The 25,779-nt window shown below is 36.1% G+C and overlaps 1 protein-coding gene across 1 annotated transcript in view; it reads right to left on the reverse strand.

Moving 5' to 3' along the window:
• Wdfy3 (WD repeat and FYVE domain containing 3) overlaps window positions 1-25,779 on the reverse strand; it is a 265,342-nt gene that overhangs the window by 62,370 nt on the left and 177,193 nt on the right. Inside the window, exons 27-37 of the mRNA XM_042668429.1 lie at window positions 23,923-23,996; window positions 23,671-23,832; window positions 22,536-22,630; window positions 20,318-20,438; window positions 19,552-19,769; window positions 14,351-14,586; window positions 12,747-12,881; window positions 11,679-11,858; window positions 9,113-9,346; window positions 2,404-2,503; window positions 282-442 (exon numbers count right to left, since the gene is read on the reverse strand). Coding sequence (XP_042524363.1) covers window positions 282-442; window positions 2,404-2,503; window positions 9,113-9,346; window positions 11,679-11,858; window positions 12,747-12,881; window positions 14,351-14,586; window positions 19,552-19,769; window positions 20,318-20,438; window positions 22,536-22,630; window positions 23,671-23,832; window positions 23,923-23,996 — 1,716 coding nt within the window. The remainder of the gene's footprint in view (window positions 1-281; window positions 443-2,403; window positions 2,504-9,112; window positions 9,347-11,678; window positions 11,859-12,746; window positions 12,882-14,350; window positions 14,587-19,551; window positions 19,770-20,317; window positions 20,439-22,535; window positions 22,631-23,670; window positions 23,833-23,922; window positions 23,997-25,779) is intronic.

Genomic DNA, 25,779 nt, shown 5'->3' on the forward strand with positions numbered 1-25,779 from the left:
CTGTATCAAATTGCATTAATATTTATTGAGCTGTATTAATTTAATTGCATCTAGCACACAAACAGCAATGTCAGTAAGAGAAGGACCACAGCTTAAGAGAACTAGAGAACTTACCAGTTGGCACAGGCTATTGACAAAAAGGAAGGGGTCAAAAGTATATTTCTTATCTACTTTTAATACGTTTAGCCTTATATTAAATGTTAATATTCATTGTCTTATTAGTTATACTTATTTCTAACAATTTTGTATGTATTCTACAACTAAGGGTGATGATGGATTACCTGTGCAATTAGTTGAATTATAAAATCTATAAGAAGTTTAGATTCTTTGTTGAACATGCCTTGCCAAAGCTTGTCCACCACACGTTGCGTGAAATAAAACACATTGTTCACCAATACCTGGTAGCTTCCTCCACTTGTAATAGGCAGAGATGCATCTTCCCCTAAATTCCAGTAGGAAAAAAAAACATCTAAGAAAATTGGTATCTACCAGCATAAGCCCAGATCCTCAAAGAAATCAGGCTATGGAGTATACCTATAACACTTAGGAATAGGACCACAAATTTATATGTATTATTAAAAAAAATAATGTTCATAAGTAGAAATCTGAATAAATACTGGAGGAAAGAGTCTGCACAGGGTAAAATTGTTCATAGTTGAGACTCCCTGTGAAGTCTTATACCCAACGACAGAAGCAGTCAGTGACAGGGTGTCTCCACTTGAGAAAAAAATCAAGTCAGTATATTAACTAAAACCAGACTCTGTGAGTATTAAAGGGGAAAAAAGTCAAAGCTCTACTCTGGGGTATACTTTTAACTGTAAGGAAGCAGAGTCACTGAGGGGAGGAGGCCTCCAGCTACCATGATGACCAATCTGTATGACAGCCCCAGTGTCTTCAGTGGCTGCTCTGTACACACTGCTCCAACACCACCCGTCAGCCTCCTCTGAAACACAGCACTCCTTAACTTACCACTGCAGAAACTCTGGGGATTCAACATTTTACTACTTTTCTCATGTAACTCAGAATTGCTCCATTAAGCATAATTATTCATTTTGTGTGTACATGTATATTCATTCCCTCCTCTCCCCTTCGTCCTTATTTGCAGTACCAAGGTTTTAACTCAGTGTCTGGCACTTGTCCACACCCCCAAGCACTGTGTACTTTTAGCATTATTTTATTTACACTGGATCTTGTTTTTGTTTTCATCTCAGGTCAACCTGGATCACAATCCACTTATCATGTTTTTTTTTTTTTTTTTTGGGGGGGGGGGTCAGCCCTGGGGCTTGAACCTGGGCCCAGGTGCTGTCCCTGATCCCTGAGCTCTTCAGCTCAAGGCAAGCACTCTATCACTTGAGCGATGGCGCCACTTCTGGTTTTCTGGTGGTTAACTGGAGGTAAGAGTCTCCTGGACTTTCCTGCCTTGGCTGGCTTTGAACCAAGATCCTCAGATCTCAGCCTCCTGAGGAGCTGGGATTACAGGTGCGAGCGCATAGCAGCTTATTTGCTGACATGAGTTCTTGTGAATTGCCTTGACTGGCCTTGAACTGTGATCCTGTCAATCTCTGCCTCCCAAGTAGCTGGGGTGCAGGTATGACAGGCCCACTCTACCACATCTCTATACCTTTGTGTATGTGTGTGTGTGTGTGTGCATTATTTTTCAGGTAAGGTGGTGCTGAGAGCAGGCTTCAGATCATGATTTTCCCATCTGTAGCCTGCTTTGTAGCTAGGAGCACCATTGTGTATCACTACATTGAGCTTATTTTTTATTTATTTCTCCCGTTTTCATTGTTCTTATTTCTTTTTTTTTTACATTGAGCTTATTGAGATGGGAATCTCACTAACTGTTTCCTCCAGGTAGCCTCAAACTATGATTATGCTGATCTCCTCCTGCTTAGTACCTAGGATTTCATGAGTAAGTCAATGTGCCTGGTCTTATTTTGACTCTAGATTAATCTTACCTGTCAAGGACAAGTAGCAAAATACGATTTGACACTTACCTTTGAGCTATATATACAACTGATATATGCAAGTAATATATACATATGTGGTTCCTGTGAACAAGACTGTTTTAACAGCTTTGTTTAGATTTATCTCAAATTAGAAGTCTCCTTCCATAGGTCTAGCAATGTTAAAGTGAATAAATTTATATATTCATGATAGATTATATAACAATAAAAGCAAATGGATGTCTGCTAAATGCAAAAACATGGATAAAGCTAACAAATATAGTGTTGAATAAAAGAAATAAGATTAAAAGAGGAGGAGGAAAGAAATGAAGTTACACAGAATATAGACCTGAGTTATCTTTACAACTAAAGACAGACAATGTCAGTGATTCAACTTAAGCTAGAGGACAGTGCTTTATAGACACTTTTACAAAATAAAAGTAAAACAGAGACGTACCCAATAACACATCAGCTGCAAGCAAATGATCCATCACACTATCCAAAATGTAAGTCTGAAATTCTTTTTGCTGCGTTCTTGTAGATCTTTCAGGGGAAGCCTAGATCAGTCAAACAGAATTATAAATAGAATTAACTATACAAAGACGGGTTCAAACCATATTTACATTTTGAAATGTGTCAAAAAGATGGAAAAAAAACACTGTTGGTAAAGTTTTTAAAATGACATGAGAAATACATATGTGCTTAAAATCTTTCTCTTATTTTTACTACTATAAAATTAAAAAACTATGGATCATCTCTGTGATAGAAGTTGATCAGGCCACACTTTTACATGTGTGTACAGGTCACAATGACACCCTCCTTTTGTACAACTAGCAATAAAATCATCAGTAATACACATACTCTCTGAATCCATTCTTTTAAATTCCTACTCTACACATGCTAAGTATTTCATTAATATTTGATGGCACTATCATACTTCCAAAAGACATCCTTTCATCACCTTTATCAAATATCAGCAACTTACCCAATCTATAAAGAAATACATATAAATCATACAATGATTAAAAGAAATATAAAAGTCCAAGTACATAATAGTCAAGATGATACAGAAACGGGGAGAGATATATTTCTAACAAAAAGCAACTAGGCACACAATTTAGCTCTAAGCTTCATGGATATTAAGGACAAAACAGAGCTTATAATGCTTTTTATTCTCAGTAAAAGGAAGCAGAGTAGACTGTCAGCAGGATCTGTTTTCCTGTACTTGCTGGAGAGAAATATCCTCTGGATAGTTGACCAGACATAAAAGTAGTATCTCTTTGAACAGTTTTAGGAAGTACAAGATGGCTTAAAGCAAAAGCTACGGGCACAGAGTTCAACCATATCCTCTGAGAGCATGTCTATCAGAAATTAGAGAAGACAATCTGGTGCCTAACTTTCAAGAATGTAACCTAGTAAGTACTGAGCACAAGGAAGGAGAACAAACAGCCTTCCCCCATCCTTCCTGAATGCTAGGTGGTTCAGCCAGGCTTCTGACACTACTGATCAGCTCACACTGTCAGAAAGCTCTTGATTTGTATAGGTATAAATGGATGCTTTGTAGACAAGTGAAATAACACACTTGAGTTTGTGCAGGCAGATCCAGAACTATGTTTATGACCATGTTACAAGTCAGCTTTAGAACACTCTTTGACTTTTCCTTCTGGTGTTCAAAGTTTTTAAGTGTGCAATTAAATGTGAGTTCTAAAGTGAGATCAAATATCTTAACATAAGGAGTCAAAAGCCCACAGCTAAAGCAAAGTTTGAATGAACATTTTTTTTGTTGTAATTTTTTGGGTTTAGTGGCGTGGCTCAGTTGGTAGAGCATTAACCAATGAGCAAAAGTGTCAGTTACCAGAATTTGAGTCCTTTTAAAAATTTTTCATGACACTTTTTTTTTTTTTTGAGTACTAAGGTTTGAAATCAGAGCCTCTATTGCCTGAGCCACACTTCTAGCAATGTTTTGTTTTTTTGATGGTTACTTTGGAGATGGAGTCTCCAGTGTGCTTTTCTGTAACCTGGATTTGAACTACAGTTCTTCTTCCCTCATCCCAGCCACCTGAGTAGTGTGGATTAAGGGCCTGTGCCACAGGTACTGAGCTACATGATATTTTTGTTTTAAAATGACAAAGTATGGGGATCTAGTAACAGTTCTAAGAATCCTACTGCAGAGTTTGGTTTGTCATTAAACTAATTTGAGAAAATATAAAGGACATCTCCTATAGTTCTTAATCTTAACAAATTCTGTTATCATTTTTCTTTTTTAAAAAAAAATAATGTAGCTGGGCGCCAGTGGCTCATGCCTGTAATTCTAGCTACTCAGAAGGCTGAGAGCTGAGGATCACAGTTGAAAGCCAGCCAGGGCAGGAAACTCTGTGAGACTCTTATCTCCAATAAATCACTAGGAAAGCCAGAAGTAGTGTTGTGGCTCAAGTGGTAGAGTGCTAGCCTTGAGCTGAAGAGTTAGGGACAGTGCCCAGGCCCAGAGTTCAAGCCCTACGAGTGAAAAAAAAAAAAAAAAGATGTTGCAATCTTGTACACATAAGTCAAACTCTCTGCCACTGAGCCAGATCATCAGCCTCCTGTTGTTGTTGAACAGATGAGTACATGGTCAGTGGGAAATACGAACTAAGTCCTGCCTCACTGGTCTAATACTGCATGGGCAGTCCTGTCCTTGCCAAGTAAAAAGAGAGTGAGCATGTCTGATGAACAGCAGACTGAGAATTTAAATGTTAAAGCTCAGGACACTCATTCTACCAAAATTTCCATAGTGAAATTACAAATGCACAACAGAACAACATACAGAATGTAGGCTACAATCTTTCTTTCAGATAAAGTTGGCTCACTCACAGACAACCATAGTGAAGACAGTAAGCACTGTGACCTGCTCTGGCCCCTAGCCATTAGATCTGCCTTCCTGGTAAAAAAAAAAAAAAAAAAAAAGCAAAGCCAGGCAACCATTACTTTTCACAGGATCACTGTCTCCTGTTTGAGGTCTTGGGAATGCCACACAGTATTTTGGAGTCTTGTACATAGGCCAGGGCAGCCATGGGCAACTGCTGCCTAAGAGAGTGGTGTGGCTCTGGGCGGAAGGCCTTTGGCACTCTGTCCTGTTGTTGCCATGTGCTGGACGACTTTAAAGAGGACTCTGAACTTCTTGGTTCTGACTAAAATCTTTCACTGGTTTCCTCTCAGAGTTGTCTTTTAGCTCACTTTGTCACTGAGTTCTGCTTCTTTGCTTTCCTTCAGTCCACCAGTGTGGGCTTCCCCATCATGTGTGACAGTGGAGAGTCTTGCAGACAAGAACTGGAAGAATGTACTGAACTCATGAGACTACAGAATGCTGTTTATGGTATCTGAGCAGCATGTGCTTCAACTAACAGCATGGTTCCATTATCTTTGCTTATAGATATATCAAAAATAGCTTTGATCTGATTTCTTGTACTTTCTACCGACATGGCAGTGTTCATTTGAAGTATGTCCATTTGGTCCTCCACAAGTAGTGGCAATGCGTGATGTGAATGTGAGCTAGAATAAGCGTGACTAGACCCTCTTAAATTTGATTATGTCTTGGGCGCCAGGTGCTGTGTTATAATTATTATCTGCATCATCTGGTTTTATTCTCGGTGATTCTTAGGCATAGGCACTTTTCTTATATTATTTTATAGATGGATGAACTATAAAATAGATGGAGGCCAACTGAACTTGGCCAAAGTTGTAATTGGCACATATTAATTGTTCAAAATACTTTTTGCTGAGTGACACACATATATTTAACCTTCATAATAACACTATAGAGGACACAGTTTAAAAAAATTCTATTGTTCAAAGAATGACTGTAGCTTAGGTAAAAATAAAATGCATATGTAACAAGCAACAGCAACAGATTTAAGTCCAGATATTTCTGGCTCCTAATCCTACACTTTCTCTTGCAGCAACTGACTTCTTGGACTAGGCCTTAGCATTACACTTATGCCAATGTGTATAGACATTCTTTTATTTTTAGAGACTGTTAAAATAGGTCATTTCACATGTCTGTCTAGGGATATACTGAAGTAAGTAGGTAGGCCTAGGACAAAACCTTAGATTTATGAGACTGAAGATGGACTGGTGTATATTTAACATACCCCAAACCATCAGTTCCAGACTTTTCCTTCCTGGAGGCTAATAGTACCATTCTTCTTTTGAATCTCTTCAGGGATAAAGACTTCATAATTCTAATATCAAGAATCATATATAGATTTTGTATTATAGGAAGACACAGATCATAATGATTTCATTCAATATTTTTGTACAAGTATTGTATAGGTATATGGAGTTCTTCAAGTAGTTTTTTTTGGTGTTGGTTCTGGGGCTTGAACTCAGGGCCTGGGCACTGTCCCTGAGCTTCTTTTGCTCAAGGCTAGTGCTCAGCCACTTGAGTCATAGTTCCATGTCATTTTTTGGGGGGTAGAATTTGGTGGAGTCTCACAGACTTTCCTAGCCTTGCTGGCTTCAAACTATGATCCTCAGATGTTAGACTCCTGAGTAGCTAGGACTATAGATGTGAGCTATCAGTACCCAGCAAGATAATTAAATTTTTTTTAAACTTTCTTTTTTAGTAGTTCATTGTACCTTGCTGTTTGGAAACTCACAAGATATAGTTAATAGTTAAATGATTAAAAAATACAGCTTATATGAAGGAACTGTGCTAACTTTAAGAGAATTTGAAGGACACATGAAAATGGGTCTGTAACTTTAAGAAGTTTGTAATCTATCTGGAAACTTCTTGACTATCCTTGCTTCTCCTTGACTGAATCCAACCACTCCTGGTTCCCTAGTTCAATGTGGCACAGTTCTACTAAAGAGCGATTAGTGCCTATAACAATGCAAACCAAATTCTTCCCACTGAATAGTATAGAAAGCAAAATAAATGATATTATTTATCTGTGATAATTAGCTTTAAGATTCCTGTTAACCTGAAAGTAACTATTACTATATGGATCTATTCATTCTATACCTTTCCTAAATATATTTTTTATTTTGCCCAGTTACCATTTATTAAACATATTTCTTCTGAACTTCATCCTATTTTGCATTTTTCATGGCATGATTCAAATTTTTACCCTATATACTAAGATAATGACTATCTTTCTTCCTAAAGCCTTTTTTTTTTTGGTTGGTTGTGGGGCCTGAACTCTGGGCCTAGGCACTGTGCCTGAGCTCTTCAGCTCAAGGCTAGCACTCTACCACTTGAGCCACAGTGCCACTTCCGGCCTTTTCTGCTTATGTGGTGCTAAGGAATCCAGGGCCTCATGAATGCAAGGCAAGCGCTCTACCACTGAGCCATCTTCCCAGCCCTCTAGAGCTTTTTAAAGTTTGCAAAAGGGACAAGCTCATTCAGTCATGCTTTTTAATTCTACCATACGGATTATTGAGAAAACTAATTTTTTTTTTCCTGCCAATATTAAATACTGGAGTCTTAGTTAAAAGGCTTAGCATGACTGGTCCTTAAATTACATGTGACTTATTTTTTGGTCAGTCCTGGGGCTTGAACTCAGGGCCTGGCCACTCTCTTTGAGCTTCATTTGCTCAAGGCTATCACTCTGTCACTTGAGCCACAGCACCACTTCTGGCTTTTTGTGTTTATATGGTACTGAGGAATTGAACCCAGGGCTTCATGCATGCTAAGCAAGCACTCTACTACTAAGCCACATTCCCAGCCCCTAGTGACTTCTTTTAATTGATCAAACTGAGATATTTTTACATGAATTAGGTTATACCATCTGTGGTGTAAGGTGGCAATTTCTTTTTTCTTTAGTGTTTCTTTCCTTTGGTTTATCTCCTGTTGTCACTGTTTTTTATTTTGGTACCCTGTTGTCATATATATGTGTGTATATGTGTGTGTGTGTGTGTGTGTGTGTGTGTGTGTTTCTGATTTGGGGATGGGAAGAGAAATAACAAAATGGTGAGACAAAAGACAAAGGGTGAACCAATGCAAAAGCTCAAAAGACACTATGTTGGAAATGAACTTTACAACTTGGGGAAGAGGGGATTGCAGGGAGAGGGAAGGTAGAAGAAAACAAAGGAGGGGTAACACTGTTCGACAAGAAATGTACTAATTACCTTACTTATGTAACTTTAACCCCTCTTTACATCACCTTTATAATAAAATAAAATATTATTTTAAAAAAAGATTAACTACATTTGCCACTAGAGGGATCAGAGAGCTCCCTGGTTCTGAGAACATATGGGACACTTCTCTGAGAAAAGCAGTCTGCACAGATTGGATCCTTAATCCATTTCATATTTATGACTTAGCCAAAAGAGATTTTACATTATTTTCCTTAGAGATTTTTCTAGATGAACACCTTATTGCTGTTTATGATCAGGACCTTGTACGTTCTAGACACAACACCAGCTCCATCACTGAACCACATCTTCAGCACTCGAGGAACATTTTTAAATGGTTTTCAGAGATGGTTAATTTCTAGAACCAGCAGTGAGGCTAGTGAAAGCTCAGAGCTACTCTCATTTTTTGATGCACCACTGATCCGTATAACCAGAAGTCTGTTTACCTTGGGGAAAATTCAGTAAGCACATACTGAGCAACCACAATGTGCAATACACTGTATCATAGGCTACCCTGGATAGTAACAGGAACAATACATGGCCATGATGAGTAAGCAGGACTGTAGTAAGGACGTGAGTGTGATAAATGTCTAGGAAGTAGTTGTCACACTGTGGCCTGTGGGCCAAATCCAGCCTGTGAGTTTTATAGATAAAAGTTTTATTGAAACAGTGATGCTGTTCATTGCCCCCTCAAATGTCTGTAGCTCTCCTTTCATTCTATAATCATTCTGGTGAAGAATTATGATACAGACTGTCATGACTGAAAACCCTGAAGTATTTACTCCCTGGCCCATCACTGAAAGTTTTCCAAATCCTAAAGAGTAATGATAAAGGACTGAAGCAAATGCTTGAAGAAATGGAAAAATTTTTAACAAACTGATAGGGTCTAAAACACATGTGGAATTAAATTTTTCATAGCCTTTGGTATATTCTGCCCACATGTAACTCAGAAAAATTAGAAGTCTGAAAGTATCTGGCACATAACTCAGTTGACTTTTAATGTTTCAATTAAAAAGCAATGCAAGGAAGATGTCTATGCATCTCCTTGTCATTACCTCTAACAAAAGATCAATCAGTGGAGTTTGCTTGCTGGCCGGGGTAAGACACAGGTTGTCTATTATTAAGACCCGCATGAAGTCAAACACAAACTTTTTAGCTGGGTGATTGGTCAGATATGTCTTGGTGCCCACATTACAGTACTCTGATTGGCTCCTGTTCATTCCTGTGTCTGCTGCAAAGGCCTTAAACTCTTCGGCTGGAGATCCAACTTCATCATCAAGATCAGTAACCTGTGAAATCAAGTAAATCACATTAGATCTTACATGACATTTTTACTGCGTTTCCTAAAAATAAAACTGTAGCAGCAGCAGCAACAGCACTATTTCCTTAGTCTTCACCTCCTGTTAAGCCACTCAGCACATTATTCCATTCTATTTCACATGATCCTGGCTTTCAAGGTACGAGTAACCTGGCACCATTTGTCATAGTTACTAAACACAGGGTCTTGTCTACTTTATGTGGATTACAAATCTATGATGGATAACTACTTAAATGAAATGAAGTAATAGTAATGAGGATGAGCATATTTGTACTTTCCAAGACTACCTAAGGAAAAGTCAAATGTCACAAAATTTCAGATAGAAATCTGGCATAAATGTAGTACCAAAAGGCTCACCCAAGTTTTGTAAGTGAACAAAACCAAAATAATGAAACAAAATAACAAAAAACGATTCCCAATTTTGACCCAAATGGAAAAGAGAGACTAGCAGATAGATTAAAAATGCTGATTATGAAAAGGTATTTATTTAAATATACATGGAAGCTCTCATATTTACCCAAAGTAAGAATTACCAAACTGTAAACAAGAGTGTTAAGGTCCTGTGTCATACTTATTTTTCTCTCAAAAATCTCCACAAAAACTTAGAATGAAGCCGGGCACTGATGGCTCATGCCTATAATCCTAGATACTCAGGAGGCTGAAATCTGAGGATCTCGGTTCAAAGCCAGCCAGGCATGAAAGTCTGTGAGACTCTTATCTCCAATAAACTCCTCAGAAAACTGGAAATGGCATTGTGGCTCAAGTGATGGAGCGCTTGCCTTGAGCTGAAGAGCTGAGGGACAGCGCCTAGGCCCAGAGTTCAAGCCCCACAACTGACAAAAACTAAAAACCAAAAAACTTAGAATGAGTACTTTATCTTTATATATGGAAAAATGCAGTATGAAGGAGGTAGTTTATTCGAGACTCTATAGGAAATCATAGGAGATGAAATATCCTCAAGTGCTATGAGGAAATACCTTTGTTTTAATAAAAATCTCTTCTAAAGGACTGAGGTAGCTATATTATGTATCACTATAGTCTAAAATTTTTCTATTAAGTTAGTATAAAGTAAGAAAAATAAAAATTGAATGAATAAGAAAATCAGGACAGGCCAGGTGCCAGTAGCTCATGCATGTAATCCTAGCTACTCAGAGGGCTGAGATCTGAGGATTGTGGTTCAAAGCCAGCTTGGGCAAGAAAGTTTGTGAGAGTCTTATCTCCAATTAACCACCAGAAGACTGGAAGTGGCACTGTGGCTCAAGTGGTAGAACACTTGCCTTGAGCTGAAGAGCTCAGGGTCAGTGCCCATGCCCAGAGTTCAAGCCCCATCACCAACCAAGAAAACAAACAAATGAACGCGAAAGAAAGAAAGAAAGAAAGAAAGAAAGAAAGAAAGAAAGAAAGAAAGAAAGAAAGAAAGAAAGAAAGAAAGAAAGAAAGAAAGAAAGAAAGAAAGAAAGAAAGAAAGAAGGAAGGAAAGAAGGAAGTAAGGAAGGAAAGAAAGAAAGAGAAAGGAGGGAGGGAGGCAGGGAGGGAGGGAGGGAAGAAAGAAAGAAAGAAAGAAAGAAAGAAAGAAAGAAAGAAAGAAAGAAAGAAAGAAAGAAAGAAAGAAAGAAAGAAAGAAAGAAAGAAAGAAAGAAAGAAAGAAAGAGAGAAGCAGGGCAGGAGAAAAAAAGCAACTTTAGCTATAAATTTTATGTAATTTAACTGTATAAATTAAATCCAGACAATTCCTACTTCCTAAGATGAATAAAGAGTTTGTATGACCAGAAATCTATTGCCTATAAAAATATTTTATAGGGGGAGGGTAGATGGGAAGGAAAGGGAAGGGGAAACAAAAGAGGAAGCATCTGCTTGATAAGAAATGTACTCATTACCTTGTTCATGTAATTGTAATTCCTCTGTACGGTATTTTCACAATTAAAAAAAAAAAGAATATGCAAAAAAAAAAGAAAGCAACTATAGAGCTCCCCTTAAATAGTGACGTAACAACTTCTCAGGAAAAAAAATCTTTCATAATTCTGTAGTCATTTTCTCATGAAATAAATAAATCAACAACTGCCTAGAAAAGGAAATTACTAACAAAAATATGATAAATGAAAACAGAAAGTAGAGTTCACTACTGCTTCAGGAGAAAGCAGAAGGCGTGTATGGGGAGCTAGACACCAGACAACGATGTAAGAGGTGGCATATTAAGTTATGAAACTGTAACTTGGTCAGAAACTTAAAAGATAGTCAAAAAAGATCTGCTAACCATTGAACAGACTAATTCCAGTTTTGACATTTTCCTCCCCAATTCCTACCATCTCTGAGTAAGGTCGAATATTGAAGGGGAAGACAGTTGCTGCTAAGGCGCATAAAAAATCAGGGCTCATCCACATAGAGGCAAGGTCTGGGACATTGTGATATAAGTATCTGAAGAACTGCATCAGGGTTACTGGATATTCTCGAAGCCAAGACCCCTCTTCTTCTGACTGCCACGGCTGAAATAGGGACAAGACAAAAATAGTATGTTAAAGAAATTGATGTATCTAAACATTACATTAAAATCTACCACTCTTCTAAAATTGTAGGTATCAATGATCCAGAGCTCTATAAAATGTGTATAGACAAATGCATATAGACAAATGCAAATAAATCTAAAAGTTAATTGTAATAAAAGCAATGCCTCTAGAAGCTGACAGGATGTCTATTCATTATAATACTCACAGCTGAGCTAACTCAAGTCAATGTTTTGATTATTCTTCATAATACACCCAAATATGGCTGGGAACCTAGTGGCTGTACTACCTGCAATACTGCCCCAAGTACATAATAACAGAGGGTTAGGAATAAGATAAATGATGAACAATGCATTTATCTTTCTCAGACTCATACTATGTACAAACCAAGAACAATACTATTAAGCACTGGATAATACAATGACAAAGGTAATGATCAGTAATATTCACTTAATATCTGTTAATGTTTAGCAAGAAACTCTCACATATCAAGCACCCATGGATTTTATGAATAGGCTACCAGGTAAATTCTGTTAGCAGCTTTTTCATTGAAGAACTGAGGCAAACAGGAGTTAGCACATCTGATATACCAGAAATTGAACTTCAGTCTCTTTTTGGTGGTTCTTTTTATTTTGCAGGGCTGGGCCTCATGCATGGCAGGCTCCCTCTACTACCCAAGCTACACCCCTTCTCTAGTCTGTGGTCTTAGCACTACCTGGTCTGTCCTTACATTAGAGATAACAAAACAGTCTAAGGTTACTGTAACTATATAGTAAATCAATAGGTACACTAAATTATAAATGGACTCCTCTCTTAAAAACAACCCACAGGCAGATAGATGATCAAGAGGCCCAGTGTCCAGCAACTTACTGAATTCAGCATGCTGCGGAGCATTCCCAACAAAAGAAAAGCAGCCTCTGTACACACATTGTGGATAGAGGAGACCACAGTCCCACTGGAGGCAGGAACCCCAAAGATAAATGTCCATATGGAATCCAAGTCAAACTGTAGAGGGCAACATGATTAAAGATTAGTCATGAAGAACTCTTTTTCAGGGAGAAACCCTTATAAATTTAGTATTCTAAAATATACTTGAAATTAGTCTTTTAAAATAAACATGGTAAAGAGATGAATACTTGATCACCCCCTATTTGGCTGTTCCACTCATTTTTATACTTATATATGATCTTGTCTTAGCTAGCACCTATATTTTAAACACTGCTTTCTATCTTGTCTTCTAAATATAATAAGGAGACGCAAAATACACGCTAACTGGCAAAGAGAAGAAATTACAGAAGTAATGATTCTAAGTGGGATCTTTTAAAAAGCATGATAAACTCACTTCATTGTCAGCAATGTACTAATTCAAATTTAGACTACTTGCAAATAAGATTTGATAAAATAAAAATCAGTGAGGAGATTTATTCACAACAGTTTTATATAATACTGTATGTCCATGATGCCAAGTATTTCAAAAATGGCAAAAGCAAACTTTTAAACATAAATCTTTACCCTGACTGCATATAATACAGTCTAGGTTATTTCACTTAAAAGGTTTTGTCAGCTGCTGGAATGGCATTGGATAGAATCCAAATTGACTCAAAAGTTAAATTCCTAAATCTTTGTAAAATAAAACTCTACTGTTTTCCAAACATAGGTGTTATCTATCATTAAGGAATTTAAAACGCTTGTTAGAACTTGCACAAAAATTGGGCCCTTTTTTGGTGATGGAACTGGTTTTTTAATTCAAGGCCTTGTGCTCTTGCTTGTCTTTTTGATTCAAGGTTGGTGCTTTACCATATGAGCCACAAGCTCAACTTCCTGCTTTTTTGCTGGACTTAAGAGTCTCATGGACTTTTTTGCCTGGCATGGCTTCATATCTCTCTCCCCATGACTCAACCTCATGAGTAGCCGAGATTACAGGCCAGTTCACTCCATTTATTATTATTATTTGTTGCTGGTTTTCTGTTCCTGGGGCATGAACTCAAGGCCTGACCACTGTCCCTGAGCTTTTGTGCTCTAGGCTAGCACTCTAGCTTCACTTCTGGCTTTTGGGTGATTAATTGGAGATATAAGTGACATGATTTTCCTGTCTGGGCTGTCTTTGAACCTTGATCCTTAGATCTGTCTTACAAGTAGCTAAGATTATAGGCATGAGACACAGGCTCCTGGCTAATATTTTTTTTTTAAAAAAAACATTATATTTCTATCAAAAATCTCCATACTGAAAAGAATCCTTTAAATCATCATTAATGTCAAACAAAGACCTTACATATAGGTAGTCATATAATCACATAGATAAAAAGGCCAAACAGTGACAAAGGACTTCTTTTCGGGAAAATTACATAAAGAATTTTCAGAGTTTTCCATCCCAATCTTAAATGTGAGAAAGTGATAGAACTGATTTGTCGTCTATTCTAAGGCCATTGTTTGGGTTAAAGAGTTACAGTTACACCTTACTAGATAATTCCTACCTGGCAACCCTGCTTACATCGGCTGCTGATGACAGGCACACTGACCTGCAGGTTCTCAGGCAGCTCACTAACTGGCTGCTGCAGAAACAATGCCATGAGGAGGAAATAAAGGGCAGGGACGTTAGTGTGTTTAGGAAGAAATGACTGGAGAACTGGAAAACCGGGAAAATGACAGGCATCCCGGTTAATCTCCCTGACCGTCCATCTCCCACCGGCACTTCTGCCCACATTGAACCCTACAGAAGAGAAAATACAATAATGAAATGAACAATCATAATAATGCTTCAGTAACAAAGAAGGGAGTAACTTACTATGTATCCCAAGCATTCATATCAACACAGCAAATAACTATTCAAATGTTGAATTCAATGTTTAGCCAAGTTTTTATTTGCCATCTGCTTGACTAGCAAACCTGTCTACTATAATACAGATTTTTGTGACATAGCTGAGACAATAAGTGTTTGAAAATGCTTAAAGTGATATAAATTTGACTCATTAAAAAAATGACTTCAGAAGATCTCTAACATTATCGCTTATATTTTCAAAGAACTAAGTTCCATTGGAAGCACCACCCCCAAATGGAAGATGCTGTAAAATATACTTGGTAAAATAGTTGGTGTATTTCATGTGGCCTGAAAAATTATGCTACACCAGTTAACTTTAAATTATCTACAGATTTAGAGGCAAGACTAAATGAAAACACAAAATGGTCATCCTTCTGTTGAGAAACTGCCAGGAAGAGGGATGACAAATCCTTTGTAGCTCCATACAAGTTGACCTGATGTCCCAGAATCCTCTGAAAGAACCCAGCCTTTTCAGTGCTTCTTAATGATGTATATATAGCATCAGTGTTTCTTTCAATTCTGTTTCCTCTGTCACACATGGCTTTTAGGATACAACAAAAGCACGGTTCTTTTGGCCAAATTTTCAGTTGAAATCTTTTGTAAACAGGAAACAATATACAAAGGACTGATTTTACTATGAATCACAATGAACATGTGATTCATACACGTATTTTCTGGGGATCAAACCAGAGTCTTGTATATCATACACATCCTAGGCTTTACTATCAGTTTACAACACAGAAAAAATGCTGTTAATTAAAATCTCAAGGTTAACTAGAGGTAGCACTAGGATTTGATGTGGTACCTGCATTTCACAGGGTATAGGAGTATGCTGTCTCCTTTGTCCCTGTTAATAAGACTGTCACATTTCTGAAAAACTGGTTATATTTTATGACATTGGTTTAATTTTTGTTTTTGGTAAATTCTAAACAAAATTATTTATGTAAGCAGGGTATATGGCACAAGCATTCTGAGGCAATTAGCATTCTGAGGCCAGGACAGGAGGATTTTGAATCCAAATCTACTGGGCTATGTAAGAGATGTTGTCTCAAAAAACCCAAAGAAAAAAATTAATACAAATGGGAAATTTATACATTACACATGAAAATACATTTTCAATTAAATTGCAGATCCTAAAAAGAAAACCAATACTATAGGGCTGCAAGTGTAACTCAGCAGCAGAGTGCTTACTTAGAATGCAGGAGACCTTTGGCCATATCTCCCAACCAGAGGAAATACAATAAACATAGAAAATCCAACACTAAGGTTTTCATTTTCCTTTCTAAGGCTTTACAATAATTTCCCCTTATGAGTCTGAAAGAATATTTAATGTAATATTAACAGTTAGATATTAACTACAACTAGATAGAAGGTATTTTTAGAAAAGCATTTTGACAGAAACTAATAAATGTGAATTGAAAAGTCAAAATCATGAGGCTGATAAAGGAGAAATAGTCAAATGAGAAGATATATGCACCTGCCATACAAGCAAATGTGTGTCACAAGGATTCAGTAAAAATTAGTTAGGAATAAACTTAATAAATTGAGTATCTAGATTTCTTTTATGGCATTAGAGCAGCATGTGCACTGTACAAGAAGGTATTAATGAAGGACAGGCAAATTCTAAGGCACAAAAGCCAGGACTGTTATGGAGATGCCACTTAACACAGTTTATGAATACAATGCATCTTGATCAGTGCTACCCCCTTCCAACGTTCTCAGAACCTTTCTAATATTCCTGAAGTGATGTAGGACAGAAAAGGTCCAAGACAGTTAGGAGACAGATTCTTTGACACTACCAGTGCCTGGTCTAGGAATGTTATAGGAAAATAGCATATCTTAAGTAAAGAAAACAATTCTTAATTTATATTTACTGTTGCATATTTCCTTCAAAATGTAATTTTTACTAAAATATATGGCCAAATGAATTGGTATCAAATAATTTGACACACCATAATATACTATATAACTCTTAGGGTTCATTATTACTACCACATTTGGCCTTTAAAACAAGCAATGCTGTTAATCAGAACTTGCATATTTAACAGAACTCATGTTCATTTTTGCCTTTCATCACGTTTATTTATTCTCTAAAATAAATACTTCCCTCCCCTCCTCTTCTTTGCCACTCCCTGGTTCTTCCTTTATTTCTTAAAGACAGAGCAGACCAGGCTGGCTTCCAAATCACAAATTTGAGATCTATTTACCTCTATCCTCTAAGGAAGGAGATTACAGGTGTTAGGTACTACCACACCCAGTTTTCTAGTAGCTATTCTTAAGATGGATAAGCTCAATTTCCTACTACAAAACTATTCATAATAATCTTATTTGTAGGTTATATTTTTCCTCTGTGCCATGGGAAATGATGGCCTATTTTTCAGAGCACAAAAGTATCTATAAAACAGTTACTTAGAAACTGCTTTTTCTGAAAAGCACTCATGGGCCCAAGGCACATGAGTTAACTAAAAGCAGGACAAAAACCTGGTATCCCTACCATTATTTCACATATCTCCTTTGTCTTAAAGCTCTGCCTTGACTCCTAACTCCCTGTAAGCAGTGATAGTCGATCCATCTCATCCCACAAAAGGCACAGGAAACAGTTTTCTCAACCTGTCAAGATCTTCTACACCAAGATTCCTGAGTACTCTAACAATAGTAAGTGGTTGCTGAAGAAAATGACCTCTAGCACTGAGCCCTCCAAAGAAATGGAATGATGACTTTGACAGTGGCATCTGATGGATAGCACTAGTAACAGGTTAACTAATTCCATTTTGTCCTTTTTCTGCCTTTATTTTTCCTCTTTAACCTTTCCTTCTGAGTCTATCCTACTATCAACTTGGATTCCACTGGACCAATCAATAATAATTTGCGATAGAAGTTAAATCTACCCAGTGGTCTGCAATGACTTCCTTATCTCTGACCAATTCTACTCTATCAAACCATAGTTTTGCCATAACTGATTAATGATACATTAATCAGGCCCTTTCTGACCAATCCTAATCAATCAAACCATAGTTTAAATAAGACTTATTAATGATACATTCTTCTTGCCCCTTCCTATATAATCTGGAAGCTCATGTCAGTAACCCAAAGATGGACTTGGGGTCCATAAACCTCATTCTTTTTTTTTTTTTTTTTTGGTTGGTCGTACGGCTTGAACTCTGGGCCTGGGCGCTGTCCCTCAGCATTTCAGCTCAAGGTGAGCACTCTAACACTTGAGCCACAGCGCCATTTCCACCTCATTCTTTCTGACATGACCACGTTCAATAGATTTTTCTCTATCCACCAGCACTAGGCTTTCAAATTTGCATGCTGAGACTGTGAACTGAAACTTTCGCCCTAATACACTAGTAACATCCATGACAATAATTTCAAAATATATTTGTGTGTGTGTGTGTGTGTGTGTGTGTGTGTGTGTGTGTCTGTCTGTCTGTCTGTCTGTCTGTCTGTCTGTGTCTGTCAGCTTGTCTGTCTTGGGGCTTGAACTCTGGGACTAGGCACTGTCCCTGAGCTCTTCAGCTCAAGGTTAGAGCTCTACCACTTGAGCCACAATGCCACTTCCGGTTTTCTGGTGGTTAATTGGAGATAAGAATCTCATGGACTTTCTGGAACAGGCTGGCTTTGATCTCATCCTCCTGAGTAGCTAGTATTATAGGCGTGAGCCACTGGCGCCTGGCTTCCCTGAATGTCCAGAGCTCCACTTCTGGCTTTTTGGTGATTAATGGAGATTAGAGTCTCCTGGACTTTCTTGCATAGATTGACTTGAACTATGATCCTCAGATTTCAGTCAATAGCTAGGATTACCGGTACTCAACTTCGAATATAGTTTAAAGATAATTTTCCTGAGAAATTACTTCAGAGTGAAATAGAAATAGTATCCTTTCTATATCATATACTAAGTTTCTTCAGGTATTTCCCATATTTTCATCATAAAATGGTATGGATATCATACTGAAAATTGCCTTCCTATCATTTACTTTGATATTTAACATGTATTAATGTATTAATTTAACATGTCAAAGTAAGTGATTGGAAGGTACAGATAATATCTAGATATTAAAACTTTTGTATTTTAAAAATAAACTGCAGATTAAATTCTGATCCTTAATTTTCCATCTGACAGGGCAAATAGAACCTTTCAAATATAACACAAGCAACTTCAGGTCAGACAGACCATTACATGTATGGAATGTTACAGTGACAAATACTTAGCTTAAGAATTGAATTATTATACTTTCACTAATATAAACAGGAATGTCAGTTTGAAGACATCTAACAAAAAAACAGGAAATGCAAGCAAGCAGAGAATAAGGAGCGTTAGCAGAAACAGCCACTAAGCTCAAGTCCTTAAGCAGCAATACAATGTAACTGTTAAAAGCAAGGACTATAGATCTGAATGACTTGGATTCAAATTGTGAGGACTCCTGTTATTGTCATTTTTATAACAATGCTTTTATACTTTGTTTTTGTAATCTGCAAAATGAATTATGATGACATTTATACTTCACAGTTACTCTGCAGAGGAAATAAATTATGTAGTGATGAGTAACAGAATAAACACTCAAAAGCAGCATTACTATTTTACTATTAATTCAGTTACATCTAATAATTTGCTCTTTACTAATAGATAAGAAGACCTGTTATGAAAAAATCATGGAAAATTCTCTCAGCTTTCATATCTTACTATTCTATCTGACTCTAGTTTGAATTTGAAATATCTAAGCTTTTCTCTCAATCATTAGTTAAAACTCATGACACTTAATGGTTATCAGATAAACCGGCCAGTATGTGCTTACATGCATTTAAAACAAAACACAACAACTTATGTTAAAGCACTTAACCATAAAAGCTTCATACCTAACACAGTTCCAATCTTATTAGTTAAGACAGAATCTGTCTGTTCAAGCCATCCTCCACCACTGAGTCCTTCTTTAAATTTGATGAGAATAGACTGATTACTAAGCAGGACGACAAGAATCCTCATGGCTGCTGTAACTGTGGTGGGATGCAAGTGTTCTTCCATAAACATCATGATCCAGTCAAAGCCCAGGGTCTTGACCAGTTCTTCACAAGCTCTATTCAAATACAGATGGATTTAAAGACATTAAATTAATTTCAGGAATTAAGATGTCAACATTAAGAAGAAACATAGGACTTGGGTTCACTCCTAAAATACTATAAATTTCAGCGTTAAAATAAACCCTAAAATTTGTGGCAATTTCTACGTTTGTGGAGATGAGTGAACTGGTAACAGTATGTAGTATATAGTAGTACCAATTCTAAAAGGTTTTACTGCCAGATGTTGGTGGATTACATGTGTAATCCTAGCCACTTTGGAAGCTGTGGCAACATAGGCAACTCTAGGCGGAAAATTCTGTGAGAACCCTTATCTATGAAGGCTGGACAAACTGGTATACAGTTGTTAGTTCAGTTATGACTCAGCAATCAAAGTATCTAGACAACACAAGGAGCTGAGTTCAAACCTAGGCTGATAATTCTGCAAGAACCCTTTATCACTGAAGGCTGGACAAAGTCGTATACAGTTATGGCTCAGCAATAAAAGTATCTAGACAATACAAGGAGGTAAGTTCAAAATAGTACTACAAAAAAAAAAAAAACTTACTGCAAGTTAATGCTTGTTTTTTCTTTAGATGTATAAACTAGTTTTAGCAATATATCCAAAAGTCTGTTTCTCAAGAGTATAAGATTGGCAGATACAAGACTTCCAAATTCTTCTTCAGTTCCTGAAATGAAAATAAATCCATTAAATAACCTTAAAGATAAACTAAAATAAAATTTCCAATGTGATTCTTTGATACTTCATAAAAAATAATATTTCAGTAATTTTTTTTCTGTCTAAGTACTGTCTATTGAAGTGGCTAAGAAAGAGGGTCAGTTAAATTTCAAGGTTCTCTATAGCACGTTTACATCAGGTATTATCTAAGTTCTATTTAACAGGAAGAAAGCTATCAATAAGGATCATAAGAAGAAAACTAATTATGACAGAATGTCAATTTCCAGACAGTTAATTTCTTGACTTTTTTCTTGAAGGATACAGTTTAATGTACCAGATTAAAAAAAAACCCACAGATGGGATAATATATAACACACTGAGTCAGAATTACAGAGCACTGACTAGATGAAACGGCATACAAATAGAGGTGAAACTGGAAAAGGTGGAGAGGTAAACAAGAGCTCAGTGGCTCTCAGGGACATGTCCTGGAAGCACAAGGCCGGCATCAGAGTATCAGGCTGTGATGTTGTTCACAATCAGTAACTCTCTCTATGGTGAAACTGAAAAACTTCACCATGGGTTTATATACTTTTACTTGTTTGGGCCAAAGATCACTACTAACATTTAAATTGCATTTGTGCATTATGGACCTTCAGATTTACCAAAGGGTATTCAATATTCCTTCCTCTTCCAAGAGGCAGGATAATGGTAATTTCAGACTGCCTTATCAAAGGCCTACCCTTACCCTAGGGACCCAAACACTCATAAGAACAATAAAATACTGATAGAAATTCATAGGTTTCTACCAACTATGCCTCCCCAAATTTTCAAAGCAGTATAAAATGATGTATTCTAGAATAAGTTTCTAGATTTACATTTTTGCAACTCCAATTTTTGCTTTATTCCACACTGTGCCACTCATTCTTATTTGATTGGATTGTGGGTCAGTGTTCACCATTATTCAAGGCATTGCTTTTATTACATATGTAATCTGAACATCATGCCTATTACTTGAAAGGGAAAAAAATTTCTGTCACTTTAGGTTTTTGGAATATATTATACCAATAATAAAAATAAATAATAAATGTTATTCACTAACTAGAATAATTTTTTTTATTTCCTGTATTATTTGATATGGCAAGAAAGTGATGACAATACCAGTATACTTATTTTTGTTTATTAACAACATTGCTAGTTATTTATGTATTCTTACTGCAGTGTTCTAGACCAAAGAAGAGTTTACAACACTATAATGTGTAGTACAGAGGTATATTTTTCTCCAGAAAAATGTCAGTATTCACCTGGCTGAAAGCACCAGGATGTTGGAGGGAAAAGTGTAAAAAAAAAAAAAAGTCTGAATTTAGTAAGTTCAGTAGTATGTAAGTATATACAAATGTACTAACTGAAACATGGTATATTCAAGGGAGAACTCAAATAGTGTAATTCCTTAGAAAGGCTAAGTCAGAGTTCAGAAAAATAAAGCACATGGAAGCAAGTAATTGAAAAGGATGAGGTGCATTCAAGGGGAAAAGGGTGTGCAAATGAAGATGAGAAGGGGAGATGCAGTCAATAATAAAATGCATATCCTACAAAATTAAGAAGGTGTGTATACACTGTTTTTTTATTACAGGTATATAAGATGATCTTAGTAAAGTGCTCTTTTTCCCAGTGACTACTAAATACTTAGCAGAAAAACAAAAATAACAGTAAAATGAATATAATTGATTCTCAACCAGTATTGTTTCTGGAAATGTGTATGTGTAATTAAAGAAGTCCAATAATGTTTAAGTATATTAGAAGGGCTTGCCATTTAAAGGAACAATGATATGAATGCTATAAAAATAAAATGTTGCTTAGGAAGCAAAACTCACATTCTATTAAATTTTGTAGGGAACATACATATCTACGAATTATGTAGATTTGACATAAGACCAACATCAGTGAAAGACCAAAAAATAAAAAATAAAGTAAGGAGGAAGTTATATAATAATATCATCATTATATTACATAATATATATTATTCAGGCCAAATTTATATCAGAGAAGAACAGTACATAGTAATTAGTTAATAATCATTATCGTTTCCCAGAGTCCAGGGTAAACTCACCAGTGTCAAGTTTCTCTTCATTATTTATTTCCATAACTACAAATTTCTCACAAACTGCAAAGGTTGGCAAAGTAGAAGAAATAAACTGTCCAAATCTTTAAATAAAGGAGTAAAAGAGGTTATCCAGCTTATTTTTCATTCTCTAATGCAACAAAATACAAAGATGTAAAAAACAAAATAACACTTCTGATTTTAAGTTTTATGAGCCTTTAGGTAATTGTATTTTGTTTGTTCCCTTTTGAATAATTTCTGGTAATATTACGTATTACAATATTACATATAGTGTTTTTAAAATATGGGATAACTATAGGTCTTTGAAAGAATGAACTCTTTAATACAATAACCTAAATGATTTAAAAGAATTAAAATGTGAAAAGGTTTTGGTGATAAACCAAGCAAATCAATTCATTTATTCTAGGATCAATGCTAAATATATATGGGTAATATTACAATGCTCTAAAATCTGAAGCTGCAGCTTTAAATTCTACCAAGTTAAAAAACACATCCATAGACACACAAATGATTTCAAGGTAGATGAATATAAAAGTAGGTGATTTACGAATGACACAGATTGGAGACTAGTCCACTGAGCACACTAATAAATAGGTATGATTTCATGATCCCTATGAGATGACATAAGAAGTGATGAAAACAATCAGTGTAATCAGTCCTCACTTAAGAAATGTTTAAACAGATTTTTTTCTAATCTACTTTTAGTTATGATGAGGATAAGAACATTTCTGGATGAACACACTCCATGAATAGGCCTTAAGCCACACTTCTTATTCCAGCAAAATGATATTCAAATAATATAAAATAATGAAGTATCACCACTCGTTTGAGAAGTGGTAAGGGACTGAACATTCCTATACTGAACATTTTTATGTTCAAGCCAATTAATGTCAATGGCTAATTATCACATCTTTTCCCACAAATATTATATTGTTCACTGGTAGCAACAATTGACTATTCTATAAACACAAGATACTAAGGTACTGCAAATCTTCTAGGCCATATCTTGAATAGTATTGACATTACAGGTGTTATTCAGGCATAGGAACCATTTGCATCATCTCATTCATCTTCACCATGTGGTACTTTTAGTTAATAAAAAGACAAATGACATTCTCACTACCTGAGTAGATCATTGCTATTGGGGAAACCTTGTAACAAGAAGCTCAGCACATTACTAATAGCAGCAATGGTGGGCTGGGATAAGGACATGTCTCGCAGAGTCAGGAGCAACTTTGGGATCAACTGGAATTCTCTCATTAACTTGGCATTCTTTGAAGCTTCACTATAAAAAAAAAAAAGATTTAATACGCTGTACTATCACCTTTTTTTTTTTAAATAACAGAACCACTAATGATAGGGTATTAACTAGTACCTGGACTCTGTAAGCAGTTCAATGAAGTGCTCAAATAGGGAAAGATGAAGCTCATAGGGTGCATGTAGCCAGACCTATAAAGAAAATAAAGAACAAGGGGAAAGGGAAAGAGGGAGAAAAATGAGAGAGAGAGTAACAAGTTAGACAAAAAATTAATTACTAATCGTAACCCCTATGTACATTACCTTGACAATTAAAACAACAGCAACAAAAAAAACCCCACAAAGAAGAGCAACAAGGTTAAAAATGCCCTGACGGAAAGGTTGAGCAAATACAGTTATAGTCAATGTACTTTATGTAAATATTGAACTATATAACTTGAGGGTAGGGGTAGGAAGGGGAAAGATGTGAGATGGAAGGATGACAGTGATCAAGATGCACTGTATTCATAATCTGACTTCTGGAATTGAAATGTCTTTGTACAACTCTTAATAAAAATGAATAAAAAATATTTGGAAGTGGCACTGTGGCTCAAGCAGTAGAGCGCTTGCCTTGAGCTGAAGAGCACAGGGACAGCGCCCAAGCCCAGAGTTCAAGCCCCATGACTAACCAAAAAAATTAAAAATAAAAAATATCAACAGGATATAATCACTTTATTAAGTTTACAAGTTTACAGAGCTTTTTAAAATAATTTTTTCATTTGGATATGTCTATCTATTCATACAGTGGACTTGATCAGACTTACCGACAAGATTTTTATTCTAAAGCATAAAAAGTGCTGGTATGTAGATTGGTTACCATAAATAGGCCCCCCAAATGGAAGATAATGGAATTATCATGCTTTTAAAATCTATTATAATATGCTCCACATGTTTAAGAATGTACAAAAAAGATAAACATGATGAAAAAAGATATGCAAGACAAACAGCTAGTAACAAACTTTTGGACATGAATAAACAAGGTATCTAAAATGAACTGTAGGTGTGATTCAACAGCAGATCTAACAAGCATGGGGACCCTGAGTTAAAAATCCTGTTACTGCAAAAAAATTAACTAAAAAAAAAAAAAACTAAAATAGAAAATTTGCTAGATGGCACAGCCAATTAACAGCCAATTAGTCAAAGCACAAAACTATTGATGATTGCATAAAATTTACTAAACATTATAAACTACCCAAAATGAAGTATAAAAATATAAGTGACCAGATAATGTACTACTGATTTATGAGACATCAAGCTATTTAAAATCTGTGCAATTGGTATCCAGAAAAGGAAAAGGGGCAGGAAAAATATTTGAAGAATTAATTGTTTTAAAAAATACGAATTTGTTGAAAAGGTCAATTCAAAAATTAACAATCCCCAAAGGAGAAGAAAACAAAGAAAATCATGAAATGATGTTAAACTAGACTCATATTACAAGCAAAATTATCCTTTAAAAGGGAATGAAAAAAAAGTTTACATATGGGAAAATCTCCTTGGCTCCAAAAATACCTACCATGTGCTTTCTGAAAGAATGAGGTTTGGGCATTAAGCTTTGAGTATCAATTTGAGGAATGGGTAATCTATGCACACAAGATAGTCACATGTTAGATTTCAGTCAGAAATCTGAAACTACAGAAATCCACAATCTGAACATGTTAGTTACCTGATGATAAAAGGTTAAGGCTGGGATAGGTAGCTCCCTTTGTTCTCTTATAACCCACAACTTTCTCTTTATAATTAGGTGTCCATTTCTTCATCTTTTTCGTTGTGATATAGTTGTCTACTTCTTTGTATTGCTCTTCTAGTGGATGAAATACTTGGAGGCATTGACTGTGTGTTTTATTTTCACATCCTTAGCAAATAATAAAGTGCTTGGTGTCAAAAATACCTACCATGTGTTTTCTGAAAGAATGAGGTTTGGGCATTAAACTTTGAG

The sequence above is a fragment of the Dipodomys spectabilis genome, unplaced genomic scaffold, assembly GCF_019054845.1.
Source record: "Dipodomys spectabilis isolate Male_0828 unplaced genomic scaffold, ASM1905484v1 ptg000436l, whole genome shotgun sequence".
Classification (NCBI taxonomy): domain Eukaryota; kingdom Metazoa; phylum Chordata; class Mammalia; order Rodentia; family Heteromyidae; genus Dipodomys; species Dipodomys spectabilis.